The 13,656-nt window shown below is 39.5% G+C and overlaps 1 protein-coding gene across 5 annotated transcripts in view; it reads left to right on the top strand.

Annotated features, from left to right (window-relative positions):
- The window catches only part of NAV2 (neuron navigator 2), a 236,413-nt gene that overhangs the window by 215,722 nt on the left and 7,035 nt on the right, over nucleotides 1-13,656 (top strand). For all 5 annotated transcript variants that reach the window (XM_064452868.1, XM_064452864.1, XM_064452865.1 and 2 more), the window contains 10 exons: nucleotides 1,051-1,204; nucleotides 1,739-1,898; nucleotides 2,392-2,492; nucleotides 4,279-4,374; nucleotides 4,531-4,699; nucleotides 6,709-6,944; nucleotides 8,191-8,345; nucleotides 8,825-8,896; nucleotides 9,381-9,577; nucleotides 10,035-10,153. In XM_064452868.1, coding sequence (XP_064308938.1) covers nucleotides 1,051-1,204; nucleotides 1,739-1,898; nucleotides 2,392-2,492; nucleotides 4,279-4,374; nucleotides 4,531-4,699; nucleotides 6,709-6,944; nucleotides 8,191-8,345; nucleotides 8,825-8,896; nucleotides 9,381-9,577; nucleotides 10,035-10,153 — 1,459 coding nt within the window. The remainder of the gene's footprint in view (nucleotides 1-1,050; nucleotides 1,205-1,738; nucleotides 1,899-2,391; nucleotides 2,493-4,278; nucleotides 4,375-4,530; nucleotides 4,700-6,708; nucleotides 6,945-8,190; nucleotides 8,346-8,824; nucleotides 8,897-9,380; nucleotides 9,578-10,034; nucleotides 10,154-13,656) is intronic.

The raw sequence follows: 13,656 nt of genomic DNA, 5'->3' as shown, positions 1-13,656 counted from the left end.
TGCCCATCACTTGTTTTCACAAGAAGAAGGGAAAACAGTAGCAATAGTTTCCAGCCATATAATAACGATGAAATGTTAGTAGCAGAAGATAATCCCCCATGAATTTTTTTAAAGCTTCTCCAGCCTCTTGAACCTAACTCGGTGGGTTTCTGGTGACTACTGCAAATTATGCCTTAGAAATGTAAGGCCAGAAAATCATCAAATGATGATCCCGTCTATCGTCAGTCGAAATGCTTTGTGCATGCGTCTCATCTTGACGTGAAAGCCAAAAGGCTAAACATGAGAAGAGAGTAACTATGCAAACTGAGGGAAGGTTAGAGCATGAAAAAAACTTGTGTATTTTGGCTTATTGGCCTTTCGGTGGGAAAACATCTCTCGTTAACCTGATTTAGGGAGAAACATTTTAAATTAAATCTCCCTCAAAGCATGCAGCTGTGTGGTTGATCTTCATATAGATACATTTACGAATGTGCTGAAGTGTTACTCACCCTGAATCTTTTTTTGGGGGAGGAGGGAAGAAAAACGCCACCAAAAATTTTTTAAGCATGAGTGCTTTAAAGCGAGCAGGAATTTATCACGCTTCAATAGGTGTAGAGTGCTAAAGCCCTCCAGAACAGTTCAGGGAAACCCAGCTGCGCACACCTGGTGAGCTTTAAATCTGTCTGTAAACTCATCAATCTCCAACCAACTGCTGTTACTGCCTGCACCCCCTTAATTTATTTAGATTTTGGCTTTAGAAGTTTTCCTTTATGGCAACTGCCATGAAAAAAATGAAGACTATCCAATAGTAGGTGACTTCCAGAGTTCTGTTGCAGATGCTGATTAAAGAAAAACAACCCTCAGACATATTTATTTCACTAGTCTCTGATGTTTCCATGACCTATTTAGTATCTGATTTATGGTATCACTAATCCAATAAGCCAAAACTGTTGCCCGCTTGTCTCAGAATAAAAGGTTTTTTTCCCCTCCTTTACTAATAAATGGTGGGGTAGCACTATCTGAAAAGTAACAAATGGTCTTGTTCAATATCTGGTTTTCAATCTTCTCCAGTATTTCTGAATGCACGGACAGTGAAGCTGAAACGGTCATGCAGTTACGCAACGAGCTGAGAGACAAGGAGATGAAGTTGACGGATATTCGTCTAGAAGCCCTTAGCTCCGCTCATCAGCTTGATCAGCTTCGGGAGGCGATGAACAGAATGCAGGTAAGAAATAACCACCCCAAACAGTGCAGTCTGTGTTGACGTGTTAAAGATTGGCCAACCTGCCACACAGTGAAGACCTGATAAAAGGTACATCTGAAGTTTTTGAATGCTTACTAAAAGTTATGTCTAGCATTGTGCGAGTGTTAAACCTCGTGCCTTCATTAAAAGCTTGAACACGTGAATTCTGCTGCCCTCAACTCTGCAGCTGTAACTGTTTCAACCCTCGAAACCTGTGGGGAGGTCATTTTGTTGACTATCAGCAACCTCTTAAGATGTTCCCGTGCGCTCTGTCTTAAAGTAGCTGCATTTCAGTGGTTAGTGAATTCCCACATATTTATGTTTTCTAGGATACTTGAAAAGTTTCATGGAAGGGATGTTGTAACAATGAAAATAATTACTTTATTAAAATAAATTTAAATATTATGAAAATGGCATTTGTGCTAAACTAGTATTTATTATTAAGTTACTTATGTTGTTCTCTTTTTAAGTGTACATTTTCACTCTGCCTTCTAATGCCTGACTTGTCTTTTCAAGAGTGAGATTGAAAAATTAAAAGCAGAAAATGATCGGCTGAAATCTGAAAACCACGGCAGCTGTAGCAGGGCTCAGTCTCAGGTTTCCATTTCATCCTCTCCAAGACATTCAGTGGGTCTCTCTCAACACAGTTTGAACCTCACGGAGTCAACCAGTCTCGGTGAGTTTAATGAGAAAGGAGGTGGGCAGGTTTTATCCTGCGCTTGGAAGATTTGGTTCGGTTAGCCATGGAAAAATGAAAGCATGAAAATTATTAACAGTTGAGGTGTGGAAATATGTCAGGAGCTGGCGTAAAGCCTTCTTTTAAAATGTCGTCATAGGTCTGCTACACCCTAGATCGGAGTTGTCCAATTATGACCTCAGCTGTGAAGAGTCATGTTTCAAGCCATTTAATGGTGTGCGTTTGCCAGGGGATATATCATAGGAAGGAAAATACAGAGTAACTGCCTAATAATTTTCAGTGACCTTCACTTTTTAAGTGATGCTAATATTTGGTAGGGAAGTCAGTAAACCTGGTTCTTAAGTTTTACCTCTGGGCTTGCGAAGCCCAGATGTGTTGTGTTTCACTACAATAGACGTGATGGCATAAACCACAATAGTCTTCTGTGTTATTAAGATACAGCTGTGAAGCTGTGGATGTTTTCTGTTCACAGACATGCTGTTGGATGACACTGGAGATGGCTCTGCCCGGAAAGAAGGAGGCAGGCATGTCAAAATAGTTGTCAACTTTCAGGATGAGATGAAATGGAAGGAGGTGAGTTGTGTTTTATCCCCAGCTTTGAAATATAAGTGACTTTGGGATTCAAATCCAGTTTGTTTTGGAGGCTTTTATTTGCAGAAGATTTAAAAAATTTTCTCTGCAAAACAGTTCCTTGGTGTATCACTAGCGATTGGCAAGGCACTAAACCCCCACTTCCTTGGAAGTGCTGAGAGCCAACACCGCCAGTTCAGGGTGTCTCACGGACTCACCTGCAATAACTTTTTATTTTACAGTTTTTTGTTGGTGCCATCAGCGCTGGCCGTGAAGCATGTCAGTGACACAGGGCTGCTAGACTAAACCATGTGTCAGTGGTGTAGGTGTAGGCGATAACGTTACAATTTAAGCCTTTCAGTAGCATCTCTGTAAACCAGGCCGCTGTTCTGCCGTCAAGGAGGTTAGCAGACTAGACTGCGCTCTGGGGTAGCTTCTGTTTAAGACTGACATGTTAAAAGCTGTGCAAAACTCTTGGGCCTTTAAATAACTAACAATAACTTCCATTTTAACTAACAATGGAAATGACCCAGTGTGTAGATAGAAGGTGCACCGAAATGCTATAAGCACCAATATTCCGCAAGAACTTAAAGGATCCAGGCTGCAGATCTTATTGTTCTAGTTCAAGTTGTCCTCTCTGGTATGAGTTTCCCATTTTGAATGACGTCTTTCAGATGTTCTCCATTCTCAAGTAATTGAAAGAATCCTAAATACCCAAATAAATTTCAGATATTGTACAACTGCAGTCCCTCTCATGTGTGTAATTCATGCATGAATGTACTACGCTACCTGAATGTATCTCTACGAAGCACTGCCCTTGCTATCTCACGTTATGAGTACCTGTAAAAGTGTAATTAAGAAATAATTTCATGTCTTTTGTTAAGGGATGGGAACAAAAATTTGAGTAATCAGAAATAAAATTGACTCAGCAGATCTTTCCATTAAACACCAATTTTGCATTCATAAATTACAGCCCTGCATAAGCAAATTAACCGTAACACTAAACTGCTATTTCTATTGGACTCCGCTGTGCTCACAGTCAGTAAAGTTACCATGTTGAAAGGATTCCTTACGTTTTAGTTGAACTTGAAGCCTTATGATAGAAATTAGTTTTTCTTCAATGAATGTTTCACAGTGAGTGCAGCAATAGAAGAATAGAAAAATGAGGTGCATTCAGGGTTTTTTTATCTGCCTTAGAAATTGGAAACAAAATTATCAACTCAAGTGCTGTGATATACCAAACATAACACGAGTCATATATACCCAGATATAAAAAAACTCTACATATAACTATATGTACATACAACCATGTATAATTTTGATATAAATATTTAGATTTCTATGTCCATGGCAGCACTTCTAGAAGTAAATACGATAAACTTTGCAAATGCAACACATTTGATTGTGAAGTAATGGCAAAATGAACATGCCGTGAACTTTTCTGCCTAGAATTTTGCTAAGAGTCTGTCTTTTTGCGAAGCTGTAATCCCCTCAGAGGTTTTTTTTAATCGTTCCTGGATTGATTAATAAATACCTCTTACTTAACATCAGTACCACTTAAGTATCCTTTAGATTTGTGATTCCATCACTGTAGAAAATGTTTCATAGAAAAGAAGGATTTCATATAGCGTTCAGAATTTACCATGTAGAGTGGTAAAGGTGGACCATAATTAAAAAAAAAAAAAATTAAAAAAGAAAAAAACCCCAGCATTTCAACTACATTAGACAGACTTGTCTGATATGGCTAGGACTTACTTATTAACTTAAATCCACATTTTTTTGCTTGTAGGATTCAAGGCCTCGCACCTTCCTTATAGGCTGCATTGGAGTCAGTGGCAAGACCAAATGGGATGTTCTGGATGGGGTTGTAAGACGGTTGTTTAAGGTTAGTGAGTACAATCTGCTGCGTGCTTGAATTGTCCTATTGGATTTTGATGGTACCAAGCAATATTTAACTTCTGTGATTATTACTATTATAGCATAGAACAAAGTCACGGAGATTTCAGTGCCGCCTAACTTCTGCGTCCTTTTTTCACCCTAGGAGTATATCATTCACGTGGATCCCGTGAGCCAGCTGGGGCTGAATTCAGACAGTGTTCTCGGCTACAGCATTGGAGAAATCAAACGCACTAATAGTGCAGAGACACCGGAGCTGTTGCCCTGTGGCTATCTAGTTGGAGAAAACAACACTATTTCAGTTACCATCAAAGGTAGTTATCCTTGACCTGTCTGTTGGAGTTCTCACTAATTGCAGTTTTATCAAAGCTTGCTGTGTCAAGAAACTCAGAGGAGTAGAAACTTTTTATTGTGTTTCTTTTTCCCATCCCTGCCTTTTATTTACCAGTCGTCCTATTTTCATTTGATAAAGACAGCACCGGGAGTATGCTCGTCTATATAAATTCAGCAATTTTTCAACCTGCAACACTATGAATAATTACACACACAGCAGTTTTCTCCACGTCTTGAACTGATGCCTGGAGTTGTCCTGGAGACCCGAACCATAAGGGACGTAGTGGAGTTGTCTGAGCAGCAAAGTACCTTCCAGATGAATTAAGCCTCAGAATGTCATTACCTCTTTTTTAACAGCTATATTTGTTATTTTCTTCACGCAGAGTGAAAAAATTCTTCATTTAGCTTGCTTGATTGGTCTCGCTGAAGAGTCCCTCCTTAGGCACCAGTAAGGAGGGATCCCAGAATTCATGGGACACCTTAAAATCTGGATTTTTTTTCGAAATGCGTGGTTTTCAAAATTCTCGTAAATTTCATTATATCATACTGATAAGAATTTAATGCTTATTTCTCATATGGTTTCTCAGGGAACCATTTTTATATAAAAACTATACTATGAACCTTGATTTGAGGGACAAAACCCTCAACCGTTGCATTTTCAAGGTACATCAATTTGCTCAAAGTTACCCCAGTGAAATGTGGAGCATACATCTGCACACAGACAGTAGAGTGTTAGAGAGCATTGCCAAACACTCTTCAGCTCAACTTTGAAATTTGGCTGTGGCATTTGACTGAAAGTAGTTTGATTTTTGAATATTGGTGGAAAAACTCAGTTACCTCCGGTAGCAAATCAGTGGGTAGGAAGACAAAATAAGCCATGAAATACCTCAATTTACTGATTCTTGATGGGAACCCAGGGGATTATGCTGCTTAGAAGATGTTGTCCAATAGTAAATCCCAACTGAAGTCTTGCTCAGGGTCTAGCCATATCTGTAAAGCTGCAACCTGATTTTGTATTTAACTTGTGTTGGCTTGACTTGTACTCCGAAGGTTCATATGTGATATCAGTTTTCAATAAAATAGAAATGTATTTAATCAATTTATAGAAAGTCATGTACATATACCTTTGAGGTATAAAGCTGCCTATGTAAATATTTAATATTCCAAGTAACCATTGAGGTGCAAACGTTTCTCTGTGTGATCTGCCAACTTCCCTTTCTGCTGTTTATTTTGAAGCACTGTGTATTTTCCCCGAGCCAATTCTGCCTAAAGTGATCGCTGACATTGCGTAAATGCTTATCAGTAGGAGTTTTATGTTAGAAGAGATAACTATCAGCATACAGAGGAGTTTAATTACAAGCATTTGGGAAAGTAGGGGGAGTTGATGATAGCTAGGGTTTTTTTTTTGTCTAATGATTCAAAAGTAAACAGGTAGTTTCTGGATGAACGCATACCGTACTTGGAGAAATACTGCAAAATGGATGGTTTATGTGTGAAAAATGTGACCTGGAATCATTTGTACGGCAACTTTCACATGCCCTTAGACACTCTAGGATGCAGCTGAGTACTCTGAAGCCTGGGAGAGCTAAAGGAGGATCCGGGTGAAGCCCATAGGTCACCTGTGCACTTGTTTTAGCAGCTTTATATGTGCTCCTATCGACCATGGAGGATACCACAGTGGGGAAGGGATTTATCTCTGAGGTGAGAAACAGCTTGGTCAGGTCAGCTGTAAATCTGTTGGGTTTAAGTGTTATTTTGGGGTTTTCTCCTACTTTTACTGGGCCCAGGTACATTCACAGGTCACATTTTTCAGCTCTCTGGTTTTACTGTTTGGTCATTCCAACTAATCTTGATTTGTTCAAACTCCATTAACAGGATTGCTTTGCAGCATGACAACTACCTAGCACAGAAACCAAACCCTTTTAAAAATGCAGGTAATTTGGATAAAAATTGGGAATCCCTCTAAATGAGGAATCTTTTCCTGTTGCAGGTATCTGTGAGAACAGTTTGGACGGTCTGGTGTTTGAATCACTGATCCCTAAGCCTATACTGCAGCGTTACGTCTCTCTCCTGATGGAACATAGACGTATTATCTTATCTGGCCCCAGTGGCACTGGTAAAACATACCTAGCTAACCGTCTGTCTGAGTATATGGTCCTTAGAGAGGGCAGGGAGCTGGCCGATGGCATTATTGCAACCTTCAATGTGGACCATAAATCCAGTAAGGTAAGGAAATGTAAATCATCCTTGCACAATCAATGCTACCGTATATAAAAAGTGAGACTCCTCCCTTATTAATCCATCAAAAGCTGATTTTAAACTTACCTTTCTTAGAGCGTTACGTTATTCCTGAAGGGAATAATATTTAAGATTTTCAAAACTGCAGATTCACCTGATTATGCGCCTGAAATAGCAGGCTTCCAGGTGTACATTTAAACACCTAAAGGTGTCATGATTCTCAAGTGGTTAGGAGCCTGAGAATGGTTGAGGAAGTTAAACACCTGCATAAAATTCCCAGCAAGTTAAGCAATCGCTATTGCATGTAGGCATTTTTCCAAAAACCCTCAAATGCATCTCTAGGCTGTCAGGAGTTTCTGCAGCTGCAAGTATCGGCAGTGGTAATCTGCATGTGCTGGGTTTGGAGTGACTGTTGTCCAGACACATTCCTGTGCCAGTAAAGGATGTCTCTGCTTTTTTATGCGCTGCTGGTTTTGCTGAATGTAACTGCAGTGAAATGTCTAGGTTAAAGGAAAAAAAAGAAAAAAAAGGTGTATATTTGATGGCCTTAGGCACATTTTCCTCTGGAGGGAAGGGATGGTTGAAATTGTGGTTGTAGGCCACTGGTATAATTTGAGACACGCTATGGAATAAATGTTTTAAAGCTGCTGAGAGCATTTCAACCACACCTACCCACCTGGCAGCAGCCCCGCAAACTCATCCTTCTTTCACGGCGTTACTGAAGGCATCTGAATTTGGCCTCTGCTGGGGGATGTTTTATTTCAGATTAATTTTATTGCTGTATTTCAATAGACACGTATCTGCAAGAAGATATAACACACCTAGCTGGGATGCAGTATTTGGTTTGGTGTATGGAGAGTTGCATAGGTTCCTGAAAAGGAAGCAAAATACATTTCAGATCCCTGAGTGTCAGATTAGGACAGCATGAATGAAAAAACACAAACCAAGCAAGAACATCCTACCCACCCTTTAGGCCCTTATCTCACACGGTATTTCTGAGATAGTCTTTGAATCTTCAGCATAACCTACCAAAGAGAAAGAAACCCCTGCTATTCTGTTTTCTCAAGGAAAATGTGTGCATTTGTAAGATGGCAGGCTCCTTTGCTTTAGATTTCATGGCAGAGCCAGTAGCTTCTTTATCTTAACTGGATTTTCAAGGAATATGATGAAAACTCCTTTTTTTTTTTTTTTTTTTTTTTAATTCCTTCTTCTTTTATTTATATATGCTTTGCAGGAACTCCGCCAATACCTGTCCAACCTAGCAGACCAGTGTAACAGTGAAAATAACGCTGTGGATATGCCTCTTGTAATCATTTTGGATAATCTGCATCATGTTAGCTCCCTAGGAGAGATCTTTAATGGACTTCTAAACTGCAAGTACCACAAATGGTAAAGACATAATATTAGAACCCATTCCAAATTTCAATACCGCAGTCAGACCACCAATGTTGCAAAATGTGATCACGAAACCAAACTCTGGATTAAAGCGGACTGAGCTGGCCAAACCGTCCGTGTTGTGGACAGCACTTCAGAGGCTTTTTTTAATTCATAAAATGATCAGTTCCTCTGAAATCAGTAATTAAAAAAGTAGTAGAGGGTTTGGGTAATTTGCATTGACTTCATGCAGTAAATCTTCAGTACTAAAACCCCATTTGTAGTGAAAGTTCCTGCTTTGGGATTTCTGGTTTGCTCTCAGAATTTGGTGTTCTCGAAAGTCAGATTCTCAAGAGAGAATTTGGTTATAAGTAACTACAACATCCTTCTTTGACAAAAGAGGTTTAAATAACCTTTTTTGACATTGAGATCATACTAAAAAGTTGTTTTTCAAAATTTACAGCTATGATTTATTTGATTTTTTTTTCCCACAGTCCATATATCATTGGTACAATGAACCAAGCCACCTCCTCAACACCTAATCTTCAACTTCACCATAATTTCAGGTACTGTTTGTTCATGTTTCTTATTTATGTTTGTGGGCTGGCAAAGGAGTAATGGCGACTGAGTCATCTGAAATTGTTCTTATCAGCTGAAATAGCAACCTGAGAGAGAAATACCATTTGCTACTGGTTGCTGCCCTAACATGTGCAGCTTTGTTACGATGCTGGTATTAAAGTAACCATGGTTCATAAAGCTTTTCCTTTTCAGGGGATTGTTCAGATATTTGGTCCTCTAACAAATTTTAAATAAGATAAAAGGCAAAGCAGGTACTGAATGAGAAATAAGCTGAAACAATGCACAGTACAAATTGTTTCATCTCATGAACTCGTCATTCCAAAATAATTTTTGCTGTGAAACATATGGGACTGGGATAAGCCATTCTGATCATGATAATAATCTAGAAATAATAACAGAAATTTAGCCCAGAGTAGGTCTGTTTAGTAGCATGAAAGAGAAATAATGGACATTTCTGCTGTTCTCCCGAAGATGGGTGCTATGTGCTAACCACACTGAGCCGGTCAAAGGCTTTCTTGGCCGTTTCTTGAGAAGAAAACTAATTGAAACAGAGATCAGCGGCAGGATGAGAAATGCAGAGCTGGTTAAAATTATCGATTGGATTCCCAAGGTCTGGCAACACCTGAACAAATTCTTGGAGGCTCACAGCTCCTCTGATGTTACTATTGGTAAGTGCTCTGGCCATATGCCCAGGCTTATGTAAATGTATGTATTTTATTTCCTCGTATATCAGGTGCATCCTTGTACGTTTCCTTGGGCTATGTCAGGTAAAAAGGGTTTCTTTAAAGCCCTGCTTTTAGATGGCAGTGTACTCTGAGGCAAAGTACAAGAAGATTCTAAACTTCTGGGTGTTTTACTTTCTCTAAGAAAAAAGGACTCCTTTCTAAGTCCTGGATACAAACTGTGTTCTGAAATTTGGTTAATTGTTTTCACCTCGAAAGCTATGATTTCTCAAGTTGATTCAGAGGGGTTTTAAGCTCTCAGGAAGCGCAGTTCACCAGATAGCTCCATACGCCCTCTCATTCTTGGCTTCTTTCTCCACAGAAGTGCAAGTTGTTGCTTGATCCTGTTTCGGGGCATGTCATGGTCATGATTTGAGTGTAATACTTGAATTTCCCTTTCCAGGTCCACGGCTCTTCCTCTCCTGTCCGATAGATGTAGATGGTTCTAGAGTTTGGTTTACTGACTTGTGGAACTACTCCATCATCCCCTATCTTCTGGAGGCAGTTAGAGAAGGGCTACAGGTGAGCAGGCAAAAGTGAAAAAATCAGAGGTCCTGAGTGGTATCTGTTCAAAAAGCAACACAGCATCGGACAAAACTGAATAATGGCAACATTTTCTGTACATACAACTTTGCACGCTGAATACCTGCACGTCTGTGAAAATGTAGCCTAAATTGTTATTAATTTGAGGCAGAATTATTGTCTTCAAACAGTTTTGAAATACAGAATGAAAGGACTAAAAGTCCAGGTTAGTTTGGTTTTTTTTTTTAAAGGTGTTTAGATGCCAAACCACTGATGTTTTCAGCGCAGGGAGTTCGACGCACAAGTGTCTTTCAATAATCTGTTCCAGAAGCACACCTTAAAATTGTTCTGTGCATCTGAAAAACATGTTTGTGGTCATTAACTTGGTTCTGCAGGATTTTCCTTTGTAAATCAAGTCTTTCAGCAGAGGAGGAACAAAGCTGTATATGGAAAGAAACGTATTAATGAGTGACAGGATCAGTATCAGTGACATTTTGATTACTTCTCAGTCTACAGGAGGAATTTTTTAGTAGATTCCTTCATAATTCTTTCAGAGGCTGTAGTGAAATAATCATTGATTGCCTGTACTTAGTAACTGATTCATACTCTAGCAATTTGGATAGTTCTAACCATTACCACACAATTCTTGGCATCACTATGACAATAAAGCACATTGGAATCGGGAGAAGGGTTCAGTAGAGGATTGCTGTTGACTTGCCATGCAACTATGGAAAAAATGAGCTGCTTTTTTATTCTTCAGTCCTCTGTTCACAGAATAAGCATGGCAGCACAACATCTGAAAGACAGTTTCGGAGATAGCATAATCAAATATCAGTCAGTTCTGGGCATTGCATGCGTGAAAGCTAAACACGAGATCACGCGTGGAAATAAAAAGGTGGATCACAGTGAGAGTCTAGAAGACTAAAAGGGGTTAAAGGTAGATGGAGAACAGGAAATTATGGCAATGCATTGGGAGCCTGGGTTTTGGTAAGAGGATAAATGCCATTTTGAGGGCATAAACTATAATTATATCTGACAGAGGTAGGAAGAGAATAGTACTTCTGTATGTAAAAAGACTTACTAGAAAAATAAAGTGGAAAGGGTTCAGAAAAGAGCAGTGGGTATCATTAAGATACAGGAAGTACTATTCAGTGAGAGATATGGGAAGCTCAAACTATTTCGTTTATTCAAGAGGAAGCTAAAATATTACTTGGTCCATGGGAGTCTTCTGGTTTAGTCTTGCAGGGAAAAAATTCTAGTAGATGTTTGACAAGTTTGAACTAGAAAAATTCAAACTATAAGCAAGACGTGGCTTGTTATTACTCAGAATAATTAATAGTGATGAAATTTTACTTACAGAAGTAATAAGTTCTCCATCACATATGTCTTTGCGTCTGAAGTCTTTCTGAAACATGAAATAACTCCACGTGTGAGCTCCATGGAGCACCAGTTGTGTTGCAGAATGGTTCCTTCATGTTTGTGAAAAATAGTTCTCTCCATTCTGCTGCTGCTTTTAGGGCTCACCATTGCAGTGTTTGTCAGGATGCCTTGCCATTAAGATATGTGAAAAAAGTGGGAGAGGTTTCTTTTGGAGAATATTGGGATTTTGTTTTGACTTGCTTGTGTGTTATGTTTCGCTTCTTTTCTATGCAATACCCTTTCTGTATTAGGGGTTCAGCTCTCATCTTGCGTGGGAGTAGTTTGCAGAGAATGGAGAAAACATGAAGATGCACTGGTCTGAGTACTTGAAGTACTAAAAAAAAGTAAAAAAGGGATTTTACATTGTCCAGTTAACAACTAGCTTGGGTTTCATTTGTGATCTATATGGCAGAGATTTATAGATATTAACAGAGAGAGAGAGAGAGGACAACCCTGCCATAGAAAACAGCTTTTCCTAATGTATCCTTACAATTCTATGAAATACATGAATTCTTCGACAAGTTTGGTCAGAATTTGCGCAAACTGTGTTTTGCCATTTGAAATTTGTCGGTGCCTGGAGAGCTCATTTTCTTTGAGGCGATTGTGTTAAGCTCTTAGATATGGGGAGCATGGTAGGTCCTAAAATACAACACACACAGAACAACTTCACTAGAAATAGAACAGGAGAACCATTTATCATAAAACTTGCTATAAAGGAAGGTAGTGGGAGCCCGTAATCTTTTTGAGCTAAAGTAAGTGACAGGAGAGTGTGTGGCTTTGTTTCATCCTGGAGAGAACTGCTACGCACAGTGATGCTTGGGCTCCTTGTGCTGTGTTTGGAAGCTCTCCTACCAGCTGATCAGTAGGTGTGGAAAGCATTGAAAAACCAGTAACAGAAATGAAGAGAAAGAACAACAATTAACAAAACCATCTTTTTGCTCTCTTGTTTTGCCTGATATCTGCATCTTTCCTTAGGTTATTTGAATGGCTTGCACTCCAAGTAGAAGGATTTCATTTACTCTGTGCTGTAGATTCTGTATCCACTTTAGTGCCACTCCCCCAAACACCATTAATTCATTCCCATTTAAATAATGTCTCAATTTACTCTAGAATTTCTCTTTTGTTGAGTCTGTAGATAACAGTAAGACTTGAGTACTTGAAGAGTAGCCAGAGTTGTGCTAATTAACATGCTAATGCTAGAAATGTGTGTTTCATTTTGGGATCTTTTCTGTCCCCCACACCCACAAAGGCTCCTCCAAGAACACATCTTCCCTCATGAAATTGCCTGCCAGAAAGGAAGGGTGGACTGCTGATTTCACTCTGATCTCTGCAGATCTAAAAGAAACTATTTTTATATATCTGTTTCTCATTTGGAGAACTATTTTGGGTCAATGACAAGCAAGCCAAGAGTCCTTACAATAATTGCTCCCATTGGAGCTGAGATTTTTTGTTCTTCAAAACAGGGACGTGACAATTAGAGGGTTATGTAAAACCCCAGTTCTTCCTGCTTGGTGTATCGATACAGACTGCAGCACCAGCAAAAAGAGGACTCAAAATCCCTGCGGCTTCCTGCCACTGTCACTCGTACTCCAGTCATTTCTCTGTGGTGCTTCGTGAAGCAACCTGTTAGATTCCAGCCCCTTTAATTGCTCTGTATGAAACATGTGCGTGATGGACCATGACGGACAGAACTGGTGGCTGTGGAAGGGAATAGTGAGTTAGTCATCCAGTCTCATCTGCTGAAGATATGTGACGATTTCACATATTGAAATGGGAATTTTACTTATTAGCTATTTTTCGGAAATGAGCTACGATCCACATGGACCAGTTCTACATAGCAAGTTCTTGTGAAAACTATAAAATCCTCTCCACTTAGCAACTGACATGTATTGCTGTAAATTCAAGAACAAGATTAAAGTAGGAGATCTGGGTTACCACAGCTTGAAGACATTATGCTGGGTAAATAACATAGTGCAGCTCACGGATGAAGAAGAGGGCTGTGTTTAAGATTGCCTAGCACCATCTGCTGGGCACCTCTGCTCTGGCTGGGACTCACTCAGGTCTGCTTCAGAATAAAGAAGATT

This window comes from Phalacrocorax carbo, chromosome 5 (genome assembly GCF_963921805.1).
Source record: "Phalacrocorax carbo chromosome 5, bPhaCar2.1, whole genome shotgun sequence".
Classification (NCBI taxonomy): Eukaryota; Metazoa; Chordata; class Aves; order Suliformes; family Phalacrocoracidae; genus Phalacrocorax; species Phalacrocorax carbo.
The sequence above is the reverse complement of the archived record's forward strand: the minus strand, read 5'-3'. Positions and strand labels throughout refer to the sequence as shown.